Genomic DNA, 14,726 nt, shown 5'->3' on the forward strand with positions numbered 1-14,726 from the left:
TGTCTCCGCTGCAAAGAAGCATCAAATATGGAGATTGCTTTTACCCGGAACCAAGACCATGGAAGAATTGGCACTTACCCTCCCAGCTATAGACACCATGACAGACCCTGGGCCCCGGCCTTACCCGAAATACTACAGCGCCCTAGTCCCACAGTTCATTCGTGTATTTGAGCTCGAGGCGGGTGGGTTCTCCGACCCTATAGTTGGACGACTAGTCCCGCAGCCAATCGATGGAGAGCCATACGAGGCCATCTCGTACGTCTGGGGCGACACGCACGACCGACGCAACATCACCATACAAGGGAAAACACTCTCCGTCACTGCGAGTCTGCACGCCGCACTGACTGCCTTTCGACACCTTCCCCTGCCCGACAGCGCTTACGGCAGTGACGGAGACGACGATGCGTCTTCCAGCCGTCCAGAGATAGGATCGGCAAAGTCCGTGGTGCAGCAGCGACGGCGACCCGTGCGACGACTATGGGCCGACGCGGTCTGCATCAACCAGGAGGACCTGGACGAGCGCACATCGCAGGTCGAGCTGATGGGGCGCATCTTTGCCGGCGCGCACCGCGTGCTGGCCTGGATGGGCTGGGAAAAGGGCGCTGAGGGTCGTCAGTACACCCGCGACGCCATCCGCTTCATCCACGACTTCATGCAAGACCCCGAGGGCCGCCTGGCTGAGGCGCGCATTCTGTTACACCACGACCCGACTGATCCGCACACAGTCGGCGACCCTGCGGATGGGACGCTCGCGCTGTTGTCGGAGGAGGACCGTTCTCGGTATCGGGAGCAGGCTCGCTGGTGGAGTGCCCTTAAATTATTCTTTGACATCGAGTACTTCCATCGAACCTGGATCGTGCAGGAGCTCGGCCTCGCGCGGGAAGCCATTGTGTATACTGCGCTCTGGCCTGCTGCCAATACAGAAGAGGGCAAGTCTCAGCCGCTGGAGCTGTACTCGGTCGACTGGCCCCTTTTGGGGCGGTTCGTCAAGTTCTTGGACTACAACGCCGCGTCGCTCGTGACCCACCTCGGCATACTACTCTGGGTGGCACACCACATTCTGATGATTTGGGAGATCAAAGAGGACGGCACGCCCGCCTGCGATTTTCTCACCGGTATGCATTGGGCGCGCATCCTTGGCGTGACGGATCCGCGAGACCGCGTCTACAGCCTGCTCGGTCATCCACTCGCCGTCATGGACGGTGTGCCCGTCATCAAGCCCGATTACACTGTAACGCGGGGCATCGTATACACAAAACTGGCTGCCACCTTTATCCAAAAGACGAAGAATCTCTACGTCACTGCCCTAGTCGACCACGAAGAGGACGTTTCTGTTGAGGAGAGAGATTGGGATCCCGACGATGAGAGTAGGATGCCCAGCTGGGTGCCGGACTGGCATAGCATCAACAGGACCACGCCACTGAGCTACTCCGTTGCACCGGCCCAGGAAGAGGACGCCGAAATCCGTATTGAAGGTGAAATACAAGGCACAAAGGGGATGCCCATGCCGCATCTCCTCGTCCGGGGCTGGTTGGTTGACGAGATAGCCGCCGTGTCGCATCGCATGGAGACGGCTGACTTCCCCGTGACTAACCTCGCGCGAGAGCAAGCCAAGAAGAACCCCTTTTGGCTCGACCGCCTGTGGTCTGTCGTTTTCCCCGCCGAAGGTCCCGCGGGTCGCAACGCCCTCGAGGTTCTGGAGTCGCTCTCCCTGGCCCTGCCGCTTGGCACAAGGGAGAAGGACGAGCCGATGACGACAGCAGGCTCTCAGCAGCCGCTAGCAGAGCATCGACAGTCATTCGCAGCGTACGTGCTAGAGTACCACGAGTTACTACGCGCGGTGTCCGAATCCCGCGGCGGCGGCGACACCATTAGCTACCTACCAGCCCGGTCGCTACTCGACACCCTGCCGCCCGACGCGCAAGCCGAGATTCGCCGCCGCGCAGAAGGTGCGACGGGCGAGAGGTTCGTGGAGTGCATGACATGGCCTTCCATGTGTCGGGTCGTGTACCGGACAGCGTCGGGCCTCGTCGGCATGGGCTCCCGCGTCACGCGTCCGGGCGACCTGGTGTGTCGCGTGCGGGGCTCACCAGCCTTGATGACGCTGCGTCGCATTCAGGGTAGCGTAGGGTTTAGTAATACCGCAACGGTTGAGTCGGACGCTGGAGCGGACGACGATGTGACTATCTCTTGCGCACATGTTGCGCCCACCATCGTCCCGGAGCGCATGGTTCGAGGTGTCACGGATGGTGGGGAGTTTGGCGAGAAACCTGCCAAGTTTCGCATAATATAAGACCTCGTGGCTGATGGCAATTGGGCTATAGAGTATATTCGCGGCTATAATTTGGAAACTGTCCAAAGTCGTTGCACACACCGAAGTTACCGAATCGTGTCGTTAAAGACGTGGAATACTTGGCGGCGCGTCTCACCTTAGAGCTTCAGCTGAAACAAAGAAATACGCATTCTTGAGACTTGGTGAGCTTTTCTTGATGGACGTCCTAGTTATGGACCTGATAGCCAACCTATTACCGACCGACCCATGGGTGAAAAAGGTATCATTTGTCAGCTGCGTCCTGAAGCTTCTGTTTCAGCTTTGGAACTTCATGGTACAGTCCTACCGCTCTAATTTCAAGGCGCTATCGACTGCCTCTACTGTTCAAGTCCCAAGCAAGTCGTTGGTGCCTATGTCGCCTTATTTCCCGGTCAAAAGACTCAACATGTTGCAGAGGAATGAGTAGCCTATTCCTAAGAGAATCGTGCGGGTGAAAAATGTGCCAGCCAAGCCTAATGGGCCTATACCAGACAGCCAGCGAGTACTTTTGCGGTTGGATGTGGATCGGGACTTCAAGAGCTGCATTTGCAGTGAGGCTGATCTAGACATCTTGCTTGGGGAGAGGGCAGACTGTATCGGTACCAGGTCGGGCTACGAGAATCACTCGAAACGTCTCCGCAGCGGCCAATTAAAATGCTTGTGCTATGCAGAGAATAGAACCATTCAACCGGAAACTGTAGTATAGTAATTATAGGATGATGTCTTTAGAGAAAAGTACCATTGGGAAACTTTACTTTATTCCCGACTACCCTTAAACCAATTTGGCGCCGCAAAGCCGTGACCCTCTTATGAGTGAAAGCAAATTATTGCCTTTGTTTGTTCGCGGGCAGACATGCGTGTGGGTAGATTACGTATGGTAATACGTGATTTTAGAATACGTAGTAGAGATTTTAACGGATCTTTGCAGAATTGTAAATAATTACAAAACGATAAATAGCATACATGAAAATACCGTTTTATTTGTTACATTGTTTTTACCGATTACAACGATTATTTTATTTTTATTAATATTAATTAGTATTGTTAATATAGATAATACAAATAAGCTAAATAAAGGTATTTAAATTGTTAATTTTTTTAACTAACGTTATATTTGGGGTTAGTAACGAAAAATATTATAATAATTACAAATACCGTATACCAATACGTTTAAAATTTGTAAATTATTATTACGTAAATTTTTGAAAATACCGGTTAAATCGTTATAATTTAGATTTTTTGGAATTTTTATTATCCGGATTATACCGTTAGCCAAACCCCTATTCCGAACCGTTATTTTAAACGAAAAACGGCGTTATATCGGATATTAATACGATAAATTTAGGTATACCGCCTATACCATTTACAATACCGAAAATATTCGAAAATTTTAACGAAAACGAATTTTTAAATCGTATATTTAAAAAATTGGGAATCCGTTCCAATAATTAAAAAAAAATCGATATAAAAACGTTAAAAACCGGGTTGGGAAATTTATCCGAATATTTAAATTAAATAATAATTACGTAAAAAAACGTATAAATTATTAAAATAATTTACGATTTCGAAAAATTCATAATATTTAAAAAAGGTAACCGGTTATTGGAATATTATATCGAGGAATTTAAAAGTTGGAAAAAAAAGGATTTTAATAAATATAATAAAAGGTTTATACGAATTTTGAAAAATTATTTACAAAATTATAAAATTATAATACCAGGTCGAAAATACGGAAAAATAGGCCGAAAATTAATAAATACTATAAAAATTGCAAAAAAAAACCGTAAACGGAAATTACGCAAAACCGTAATTTTAACGAATTTTTAATTAAAAAAATAAAAAATCGCATTTTATTATTTACCAATTTATAACCCGTATACCCTACGTTTAAAATAGATTTTTAAAGGCCCGACCCAAAATTACGGTTATTACCCAATATATAATACAATTGTATTTATTATTTATTTACCGTTTCCGGGGAATAACCGTTTGGTAATATAAAACCGTTTAACGAAAAATATAAAAAAAAGTTTTGGAATAAACGGGTAAATATTTAAAAAAAATAATTAATTGCGTACGAAACCTTTTAAACGTATAATCGTCCTATTACGGTATAAAATATTATTATATATAAACGTTTACCACCCATTTAAATACCCAATTAAACGTTTCCGTTTATTACGTTAAAAACTTTTTTATAGGTTTGGAAAAAGGATAATAATTATTTAAAAAATTTATACGATTTTTTAAATAAAAAGGTATTTAATTTTACAAATATTTACCAAATAATATAAATCGAAATTTCCCAAATATACGCCGTATTTTTATAAATTTTAAAGGGAAAAATTAACGATTATTTCCGGATATATATAGGTAAAAATAAAATTTTTAGGAATATATATTTACGTTTAAAAAAAAGGTTTAATACCGATTTTATCCGCTAATAATATTATTTAAATTAAAATTCGATTACGTTTTATTTTGTAAAAAATAAACCCGAAAATATAAATAAAACCCCAAAATAAATTTTAAAATTTTTTTTTGATAAATTATAACGGTATTAAAAAATTATAAAATTAAATTATTAATTTAAATACCAATTCGTTAATTATATTATACGGGTTATATAAAAAATATTAAAATTAAAATTAATATTTGTAAATACGAAAAAAAAATCGTACGAAAAGTTTTACAATTAATTACGCCGGTTTATAATTATCGAAAATAAATTATAAATTAACGGCTAATATTTAATTAATTGCAAATATTAAATAATAATTCGAAACGAGCGGTTATTATACCGTAAATAATTGGGTTTAAAAATTCGAACGAAATTAGGGATTAAATCCCAAAAAAAAAGGGTATAAAAAAAGGAAAAATATTATATTTGCAAAAAAAAAAATTGCAAATTATAAAAATATATTAAAAAAAAATAACGCGTTGAAAAAAAACGTTAAAAACGCGAATAAAAAAATTATAGCTAAAATATACGAGGTTATAAAACGTTTTTACAAACCGCGGAAGGATTTAACGAAAATTTAGGCAATAGTAATTTAAAAATATTAAAAGGTTATTTAATAAAATTTGTAAACGAAAAACCTATTATAATTAACTATTATATAATAATATAAAGTATAAAATTCCTAACAAACGAATTTTTTAAATATAGGTTTAACGTTATATAAAAATAAAAAATAACGTAATTAATTAATCGTTTAAATTATATATTTATACAAATTAATATGGAATGGGAAGGTTTTTTACCAAATACCGGCGCGGTTAAATATTTAACGGTAAAATTTAGGCAATTTATAATATTATAATAATATAAAATAAACCTATATATAAATTAATAACGTATTAAAAAAATACGTATACGTTTTAACCAAAATAACGTAATAATATCGATAAAAATTACCGATATATTTACCCCTATAAGGATAATTACGTTTTATATTATAAAAATAAATATACCGTTTTTAATATCGTTAAAAAATATAAATAAATTGTAGGCCTATTATAATAACGTCCGAAACGAAATCGTTTGCGGTAACGGTAAACAAATATTTGTAAAACGGAAAAAAAAATACCCCTGGTTTTATTTGGATAATACCGCGTAAAAAATTATATTTTTTACCGATTTTAAAATTACGGAAACGTTTTTAACGGAAAAAAAGTTACGGCGAATTTACAAACGTTTTAAATACCCTTTTATTAATAAATTTTGGCGTTTATTATAACGTATAAACGAAAATACGGATTTTAAAATAATTTAAATAATTAATAAAATGTGCCATTTTTACCAAAAAAAAGGAAAATTACCGTAACGTTTTAAATTTGCCTTAAAAAAGAATATTAATTTTAATTACGAAAATATTATTAATATTATATATTTGGATAAACGGCCAATATTTTATATAATCGATACGAATATTATATTTTAATTAGCCCAATTTTTGGTTAATATATTAGCCAAAAAAATATGGGAAACGTTAAAATAATATTGGATTAATATTTATTTAGGCCCGCCAAACGTATTAACGTTCGACCTAAGGCCTAATTTCCGTACAATTAAATTTTACGCAAAAATACGTTTTTTAGGGATTATATATTATTAAATTTTTACAAAAACGTATTAGGCCGTAAAAAAAATCGAACGTTTTTATATACCTTTAAGGAAAACGTATAAAATTATCCGGGTAAAATGCGGTAACGATTATTTATAAAAAATTGCCTTTTAAATAACGGTAAAAACGGTTAACGATACCGCCGGACCGAACGGGTTAATATCTACGTTATTGGTTTTTGGAACTATATTAAAAATAATTATAAATTTACCGTTAACGTTTACCCAAATAAAACGCGCGGAAATAATAAATAAAATTATAATTAAATTTCGAAAAATTATTATAAAAAAAAATTAAACGACGCGTTAATTATTAAAAACGGGCTTAATATAAAGGATAGGTTACCGCGTACGTTAGCGTTAAATAATAAAATGTTAATATACCGCGAAAAAGGTAATTGGAATAGCTTTTATAAAGTTATTTTTATTACCGAAAATATAATACGGGTAACGTTATTTAACGGCGATTCCGATTTTAAAAATACGTACGTTAAATTTTATTATAAATATTAAAAATAGTCGAACGATATATAGGGTAATTAGGCCGAATTTACGTATTTAAGGGAAATTTAATTACGGCGGAAAAGGCGCCTAAAAACGGTACCAAAACCCCCGAAAGGATTTTTTAAACCAACGTTAAATCCCTTTATAAAAACATTTATTATATTATAATAAATTACCTTTAAAAATAATTTTATAATTTATATAGCGAATAATCCAAAAATTAACGGCGTAATATTAAATAAAAACAGCCTAAAATATATTACGATAAAACGTTTATATTAATTAAAAAAACTTAATTCAAAAAATTGGCTATTAAATATAAAACCGAAAGGAAAATAATAACGTTAAAGGTTTTATTCGAACAATTAAATATAACGGAAATAAATATTTTATTAGGCGCCAAAATATTCGAACCAATATACGGAAATAATATATATAACCGGATTTTTAATATTAAAATAATACGGGAAATTAAAAAAATAGCAAATTACCCGTACGAAAAATTACATTTTATTATATAGGGGTATAATAATAACGAAAAAAAAACCTATTAATTTAAACGTTAACGATTATACGGTATAATTAACGATTAATTTTAACGATTATATTTATTATAATAACGTAATTTAGTTATATTTTTATAATTAGGGATATTAATTAGGCGTATACCTAATCCAAAAATTAATTTATTAGGGACGTATTAGTAAAGATTTCGAAAAAATTATTATATAAATACCCGCCGGGGATTTATTTTAAAGTTAATAAACCGTTATACGGGTTAGCAAAATTAAAATTATATTGGATTAATATTTATTAACGTTATTATAAAAAATAATTAAATTATATAACGTTTAAATACGATATTTGTTTTTTAATTACGAAAAGCGGTCCGTTTGGGTTAATGGGTTTACAAATAAACGATACATTAAATTTGGGAAATTTCGAATTTATTACGTACGAAAAAACAAAATTTTAAAAAGTAAAATTATTAACGAAACCGCAAAAAATATTACAGGCGGGAAACGTTAAAAATTTTAACGGTTATAAAATAATATTACGAAACGGCAATATATTAATATAATAAAAGGGATAAACAAATCGTTTAAAATTGGTAAACGTATAAACGCCAAATCGTAAATAATAATATATGGCCCAACGGGCTAAAAACGTTTATATTTTTATTATTTACCAGCCCGAAATTACATTTAATTTTTTAATAACCGCGCAGGCGATTAACCCGTTAAATATAAAAATCGAAACGTTTAACAAACGATTATAATAGTAAATTAAAAATTAGTAAAAAAGGTTAAAATATATCCTATTATTTATAAAAATAGCGAAATTATACGTATTTGTAAACGGATCGTTCGTTAACCTAAAAAATTTGAATTTATAAATAAATTACGTAATTTTATATGGTAACGAAATTAATTATAAAAACGAGGATAATTTCGAAATATAGGGTAATATTATATACTAATTTTTTACCAAATGTAAACGCGTAACGCGTAACGTTTTGGTTAGCGAAATTTACGGTATAATAAACGGATTAAATATAGGTTTTATATTAACGCGTACGTTCCGAATAATTTATAAACGTAACGGCCTACCGTTTTTAAATTTCGTAATTTGTATAAATTCCAAATTATTATACGATTATTTAATGCAATTTGGAATTATTATAAAAAAAAAATTAATAATCGATATTATAACGATTAAATAATTATACGAAAAACGTAAAATTTAAAAAATCCGATAAATTAATAAATTAAATAATTTTACAAACGTTATAACGAAAAAATACCCGAATAACGCGTTGGAAAATTTAATATTAACGAATAAATTACGGATACGTGTAAAAAATTGGATATAACGTAATTAATAAAAAAATGCGAAAAAAGGTTATAATATAAAATATAATATAAATAAAATATAACGTACAAATTAACATTTATCCCCTAAAAAAAAAACGAAAAATAACGATTTTTTAACCCCCGAAAAAGACCCGTAGGGAATAATTAACAAATTAAAATAAAATTTTTACAAACCGTAAAACGGCCCGTTTGGCCTTTTTTTTTTCGGCCAATATGGCCGTTACGGCTACGTTATTACCCTTTTTTTTTTTTTTTTTAAATTTCCAATATCTTTTTAACGACGGGGCGTTATTTGGTAATTATTTAAAATATACGTTAATATTAAATAAGAAAGGAAAAAACGGTAAATATTATAATTTATAATTTTATCGTTTTTAGCGATAACCGCCAAAAAACGGACGGTAAAAAAACGGGCGAAAACGGGGATTTTTTCGCGAAAATGCCCGAAAATATATTTATAATACCGCCCAAAAAACGGGTTCGTTTCGCGGTAAACCGCGAAATTACCGGACCTTTATTTGCCCGCGAAAATAAAACGTAAATAATTTAAATAAAATTTTGGCCGGATTACGCCGGCGGCGGGGCGGGGGCGGGAAACGGTAATAATAAAAACGCGTATTATATATAAATTATTAATTTTAAACGATTAAACGAAAAATAAACGGAAAAAAGAAATACGTATATTTATTTTTAATTTTAATAATCCAACTAATAAACGTAATAATAATAAATTTTTTATTTTTACGGGTATTAGTAACGGTAATAAATTTTTTATTTTTACGGATACCGGTAAAGGTAATAACGGTAAAAATAGCGGTAAAAATAACGGTAAAAACGGGGGTAACGGCGGCGGTAACGGTAGGCGTAAAGGCCCCAAAACGGCCCGAAAATAAAAAATACCGGGTAAAACCGGTAAGCGTAAAATTATTAACGGCGTAAACCGCCAAACCAAAAAATAATGGTTTAATTATTTTTTAATTTATATTAACGATAATATATTTATTAAATAATCGTTAAAAATAAATAGCCTATTTACGATAAATTTAATAAAACGTAAATCGGAAAATTAAAACGAAAAAATTACGAACCAAAAAAAACGGCTTATTTATAAACGGATTAAAAAAAAATCGGTAATTATTATAATATAAAATTTTTATTAAATTTTCGTATTATAATTGGTTATTTATAATAAATTAAATGTTTACGTAAATAAAAGGTTATTTTATTATTGTTAAAAAATAATAAAATCCCCCCTATTTATTAAAAAACGGTTAAAATAAAATATTCGTTTATAACGTTAAAAAATTTTACAATTTCCCAAACGCGTTATTTTTTTTTTATTTATTTATTAATAATTATTTACGGGTTTAGGGGGTACGTATATTTGTAATTAATATAAAAAATAACCTATATTTATTCGCGGGCAAATATGCGTATGGGTAGATTACGTGTGGTGACACGTGATTTTAGAACACGTAGCAGAGATTTTAACGGATTTTTGCAGGATTGTAAATAGTTACAGAACGATAGATAACATATATAAGAATACCGTTTTATTTATTATATTGTTTTTACCGATCGTAGCGATTACTTTATTCCTATTAACAGCCTCAGAGATTGTTGCTTTTTGTTTTACCACCTAATGTTCTTATTCCCTATGAGTAATTACAATGTTCGAGGAAGAAAGCAGAAACAATGCTATGAGATAGAGGACTGGGTGAAAATTGTAATAGGCTTAATTGATTTGCTTCGAAAAGATGTAGAAAAAGAAGAAAAGAAAAGAAAAGAAAAAAACAACAAATGCAGAAATTCAACAGCTTTACCAACGCAAGTTTTCAACTTGCTGCAACAAGATGTAAACAGGACTTAAACATCCCACCCGCTGACAAAAATCTATGCCTTTAATTCTAAGCCCTCACCCATTTCCAACCCCAATTTCGGGGCAGGGGCTGTCCTACTTCTGCCTTCACCTCAATAGGTTTGCATGTCTTGATACTTGGCTTAACGTAAATTATGCGCGGCTCTCTTTCCCCGGGATAAGTGTACGCGAATACGTTCAGTTGGCCCGCGATGAGCGACTGGGTTCCAGCTACTGTGTCTGCCGTAGTCTTCAGAGAGATTTGACACCTTGGATGCTCGGGGGTCTCGCCACCTTTGCGACTGCCAAAGAGCCTAAAACGGCTGCGAATGGTGTCATCGGGGATGGTGGTTGTAGTGTAGAGGGTGGGGGATACGGTAGAGCCAGCAGCCCCATGAGAGCCAGCAGCCCCATGAGAGCCAACAGCCCCAGGGAAGCTAGCAGACCTATAAGGGCGAGAAGAGCGGGATGGGCCGCGAGGCTTGCCCAAGTTGCCGGTAGCCTGGACACCTTGTGGGCTGCCTAAATCGTCAGCAGCCTGGACGCTGCTGGCTTCCAAGGCAGCCAGGGCAAGTGGAAGAAAGATCTTTGCGAAAAGCATTCTGACGGTGTGGCAGGTATATATATATTATTATCAATCGATTGGCAGGCTAGTGAAGGAGGGATTAAATGGGATCGATACGAAAGTTCAAATGAAATTGGAAAGGAAATCGCAAAGGAAAAGTGAAAGAAGGCCGTAGACAACGCCAAAAAATCAAGAATCGAAAGAAAGATGAAAGACAAGCAGAAGGAAAGCTGAGTGAGTAACACAAACCAAAAACAAAACCACTGAATAGTGGTTGAGGATAGCTTTTATATTTCTTTCCCATGTGCTGAAATTGTTGTTCAGAGAACTATCGAAGCAAACACCCCTAGCAGCCAAGATTTTAAAAAAGAATACTTATCCATCACGAGAATGAAAAGGTCTTGGCAAAAAAGATATTCAAGAGACTACAATCTAACCAAATTAGTTATAGCCGTCAAATGTTAATGCAAAAGAGCAGACTGACAAGTTGGTTGCTAATTTTGGAACCACTGCCTTTATAATTATTGCATGAATGAGGAGCTTAGCAGCATTTTTAGTGTCAAATGATCAAGATGTCTGAATCAGCTACCTACCTATTTATGAGATCTGATCGAGCGAATCTTGACAGCTGTAAAGTATGGGGAAACAGGGTATATATTTTAGTCCCTGAGTCGTGCATAGTAAGAATGGCCTTTGTTCTGATACAGTCAAACCGGCAATGTGCATTTGAGCGTTGAATGGTGTTTATCAAACAAGACAAAACAGAACAGATAGGCCTTTTGAAATCTGACTACGGTGTGATTCTGAGTTCTGATCCTTCCTTTACAATCCGACATACACACCGAGGAAAGTCTTGTACTGAGGTTCCAAAAATATTTGTATTCCCAGAAGGGTAGGCAAATAAAAAAAAAAGAATCATGCAATGTACTACATGCTTCTGGTCGAAATCCAGAAATCGAGGCACTTTACTTAACCGGATAGCCTCCGCAGTTTTGAATGATAACTTCCTTGACCGCTGCTTCAAGGAACCGCAAATCCAGCGCACCCCCATCCTGGTCATCCGCAAAGTGAAGATACATCTCCCCTCTTTTCCCCGGATCTGCTTCTCCTTGACCTGGCCCGCTGACCCGGTTGATCTTGCGCAAAAGAAGCTTCATGCCTGCAACTTCGCCAGGCTCATGCGTCGTGTCGCCGTCACCGTCCGGAAAGCAGCAATATAGGGGTGTCTCTTGCTGCCGGGCTCTGAAGTCTTTGGTGCCCCGTAGAATGAAGATCATTGGAAGATGCGAGGTTGTGCTTCGCAGCGTAGTGAAACAATCGAGCAGGCCCTGGATATAGTTTGTGGCTTGCTGAGCTGGCTCATCGTAGCATGCGAGATTGCCAACAAAGAGGACGGCGGTAACGTTCTCCTGCAAGGTTTCATCGAGATCCGCGCGGCTAGTGTCGATGAAATCTAAGGTGATGTTGAGGTCTGGCCTGTTGTAGATCCAGGTGCGTCGTCCGGACTCGGCATTAATCTGCCAGCTTGCGGGGTTATCTGAGATGGAGGGGTCCAAGACGGCAGCTACATCACCGCTACGGTAGCCAACAGCTGGAATCATGAATGGCCCTGAACCCCGCATGGACGCTTGATTGCTGACTTGGTCCGATTTATCGTCATGCCGCCGGGTAAACAGACTTACTAGAAAACGAGGCATCCCTGCGAGTCCGGGGCGTTCCAGATAACTATATTGTGAGAATCTTGGTGCTGAAGAAGACGGCTCTATTTTGGTAGGCCGGCTGACGTTTCCAAGAATTTGAGGGGGAAGAATGTGGGAGGCACAAGAGCCGAGCCGCCAAAAAAGGACCTGACCGCCCGCCGAGATTGGAGTAATTTTACCCAGCTTCGCCTTGTACTACGTGCTCAGCTTGCGGGGGTGCTAGAGGCACAGCCAATGTGCCACAGGATGAGACAGGAAATAGCCTAATCCGGCTTGCCGCAGCAGAGTAGAATGCAACGGACATGTAGATGATAAAAATAGGTAAATAAGTTCATTGCAGGAACGAGCTACCTCAAATGAATAGGTAATGTGTGACCGTGTTATCGTCAAATTCTCGTCCAAATGGCTGGTCTACCTTGGTAATCTTAGATTCAGCCTCCTTGGGCTTACTCCAACGGACCAGGCCCGAGATTGCTTTGCGTGAGGGTTCGAAATATAAAAACAGACAACAATATCTTTTCCATTGCGATTTGAGAGTCAAGAAACACAGACACCATACCCATATTCGCAAGCCACTTCAAATTTTGACACACTCTTCACCCCAAAAGCAACGACTCACTCACCCTCTTCTTCACGTTCCACTCGGCCCTTCATTCCACCTTCCAAACTCCAGCTTTAACAACCATATACCCACCATGCGTCCCATCTACATCATCTCCCTACTGGCAGCTGGGCTTCAATCACCTCTAGCATCCGCCAGTGACGCTCACCGGAACCGTCAAGGGCAGGGCAATGCCATACAAGCCCGGCAAGCGACAGCCACAGACCCGTGGGCTGGCCACTCCAAGCGTGGCCGCGATGATGGGGCAGCCGGCGGTGCGCAGATTCGGCTTGTTACAAGAGGCACCACGGGAAGCAAGCAACGAGGGAGGTCCCGGAGCCCCTCGCCGCCGCCGCCGCGGCCTCCGTCTCCACCTCCCCGGCTGACTGCCAGGTACTGCACTCTCTGTGCCAACAGCTACATCTACACGCTTTGTGCGCAGGGGGAGACTTTTCACAGAGATAAGGCGTATCATCCAAGCCCGGGATTCTGCGATGATTTGCCAAGTGATGCTGGGACAGGGTGGAGACCTTGGTAAAGACACTGGTCTTGGGTATATGTGTGGATGGTTTGGAGCCTTTTTGGATTTGACTTTTTTTTTTTTTTAAAAAAAAAAAAAAAAAACAAAGATCAGATATTGAGCGAGGCGCCATGGGAGTTTGACAATGGATTTTTGTATTCTTGATTATTAGAAATTTACTTTATGTAGTTAAAGCTGAAGTGTACCGGGTTCCACGGTTAATAGTCCCAAATTCCAATTCAGGCGCAATTCGCTTCAAAAAGAAAACCAAGCACCACAAACAGCAGGCCGACTAGAGATCAGACTCCAACCACCTAATAATATGGGAATATAGGATGGAACGTGAAGAGAGGGAGCTATTTAAAAAATCTGGAATATTATCTATAACATTAGCACGAAGGCCTAATGGTTGAAATTTATTTTTCCCACATCCTAAGACCTGAAACCGCCAACAGCCCCTTACTTCCATCAAATAACCTTTTAACGGTAAAATAAATCGGGGAATACTTTAGTTTTGCAACTTATTTGTTTCAACATTTTCCTCGGACCTATTCGTGGCGTGGATCCTTTCTGTTCATCTTTGTAACACTATATACGCTGCGCTTTTTTCTACACAAGTCATATCGATAAAAAGTTCTCAAGGCTATAGATAAACTATAAGTGAATC

General features: G+C 37.6%; 4 protein-coding genes across 4 annotated transcripts; 2 read left to right on the forward strand and 2 right to left on the reverse strand.

Moving 5' to 3' along the window:
* Positions 1 to 97: 97 nt before the first annotated feature.
* PgNI_07778 (uncharacterized protein) lies at positions 98 to 2,293 on the forward strand (the record flags this gene model as incomplete). Its single annotated transcript, XM_031127787.1, has 1 exon — positions 98 to 2,293. One exon carries the CDS (start codon positions 98 to 100, stop codon positions 2,291 to 2,293), a length of 2,196 nt encoding a protein of 731 aa, XP_030980626.1.
* An 8,429-nt stretch (positions 2,294 to 10,722) lies between these two features.
* Positions 10,723 to 11,274, reverse strand: PgNI_07779 (uncharacterized protein; the record flags this gene model as incomplete). The annotated part of the gene is made up of 1 exon (XM_031127788.1): positions 10,723 to 11,274. The coding sequence occupies one exon, from the start codon at positions 11,272 to 11,274 to the stop codon at positions 10,723 to 10,725; it is 552 nt and encodes a 183-aa protein (XP_030980627.1).
* A 929-nt stretch (positions 11,275 to 12,203) lies between these two features.
* PgNI_07780 (uncharacterized protein) lies at positions 12,204 to 12,839 on the reverse strand (the record flags this gene model as incomplete). The annotated part of the gene is made up of 1 exon (XM_031127789.1): positions 12,204 to 12,839. One exon carries the CDS (start codon positions 12,837 to 12,839, stop codon positions 12,204 to 12,206), a length of 636 nt encoding a protein of 211 aa, XP_030981175.1.
* Positions 12,840 to 13,633: 794 nt separating this feature from the next.
* PgNI_07781 (uncharacterized protein) lies at positions 13,634 to 14,077 on the forward strand (the record flags this gene model as incomplete). Its single annotated transcript, XM_031127790.1, has 1 exon — positions 13,634 to 14,077. The coding sequence occupies one exon, from the start codon at positions 13,634 to 13,636 to the stop codon at positions 14,075 to 14,077; it is 444 nt and encodes a 147-aa protein (XP_030981174.1).
* Between the last annotated feature and the right edge of the window lie 649 nt (positions 14,078 to 14,726).

Source organism: Pyricularia grisea (genome assembly GCF_004355905.1).
Source record: "Pyricularia grisea strain NI907 chromosome Unknown Pyricularia_grisea_NI907_Scaffold_4, whole genome shotgun sequence".
NCBI classification, from domain to species: Eukaryota; Fungi; Ascomycota; class Sordariomycetes; order Magnaporthales; family Pyriculariaceae; genus Pyricularia; species Pyricularia grisea.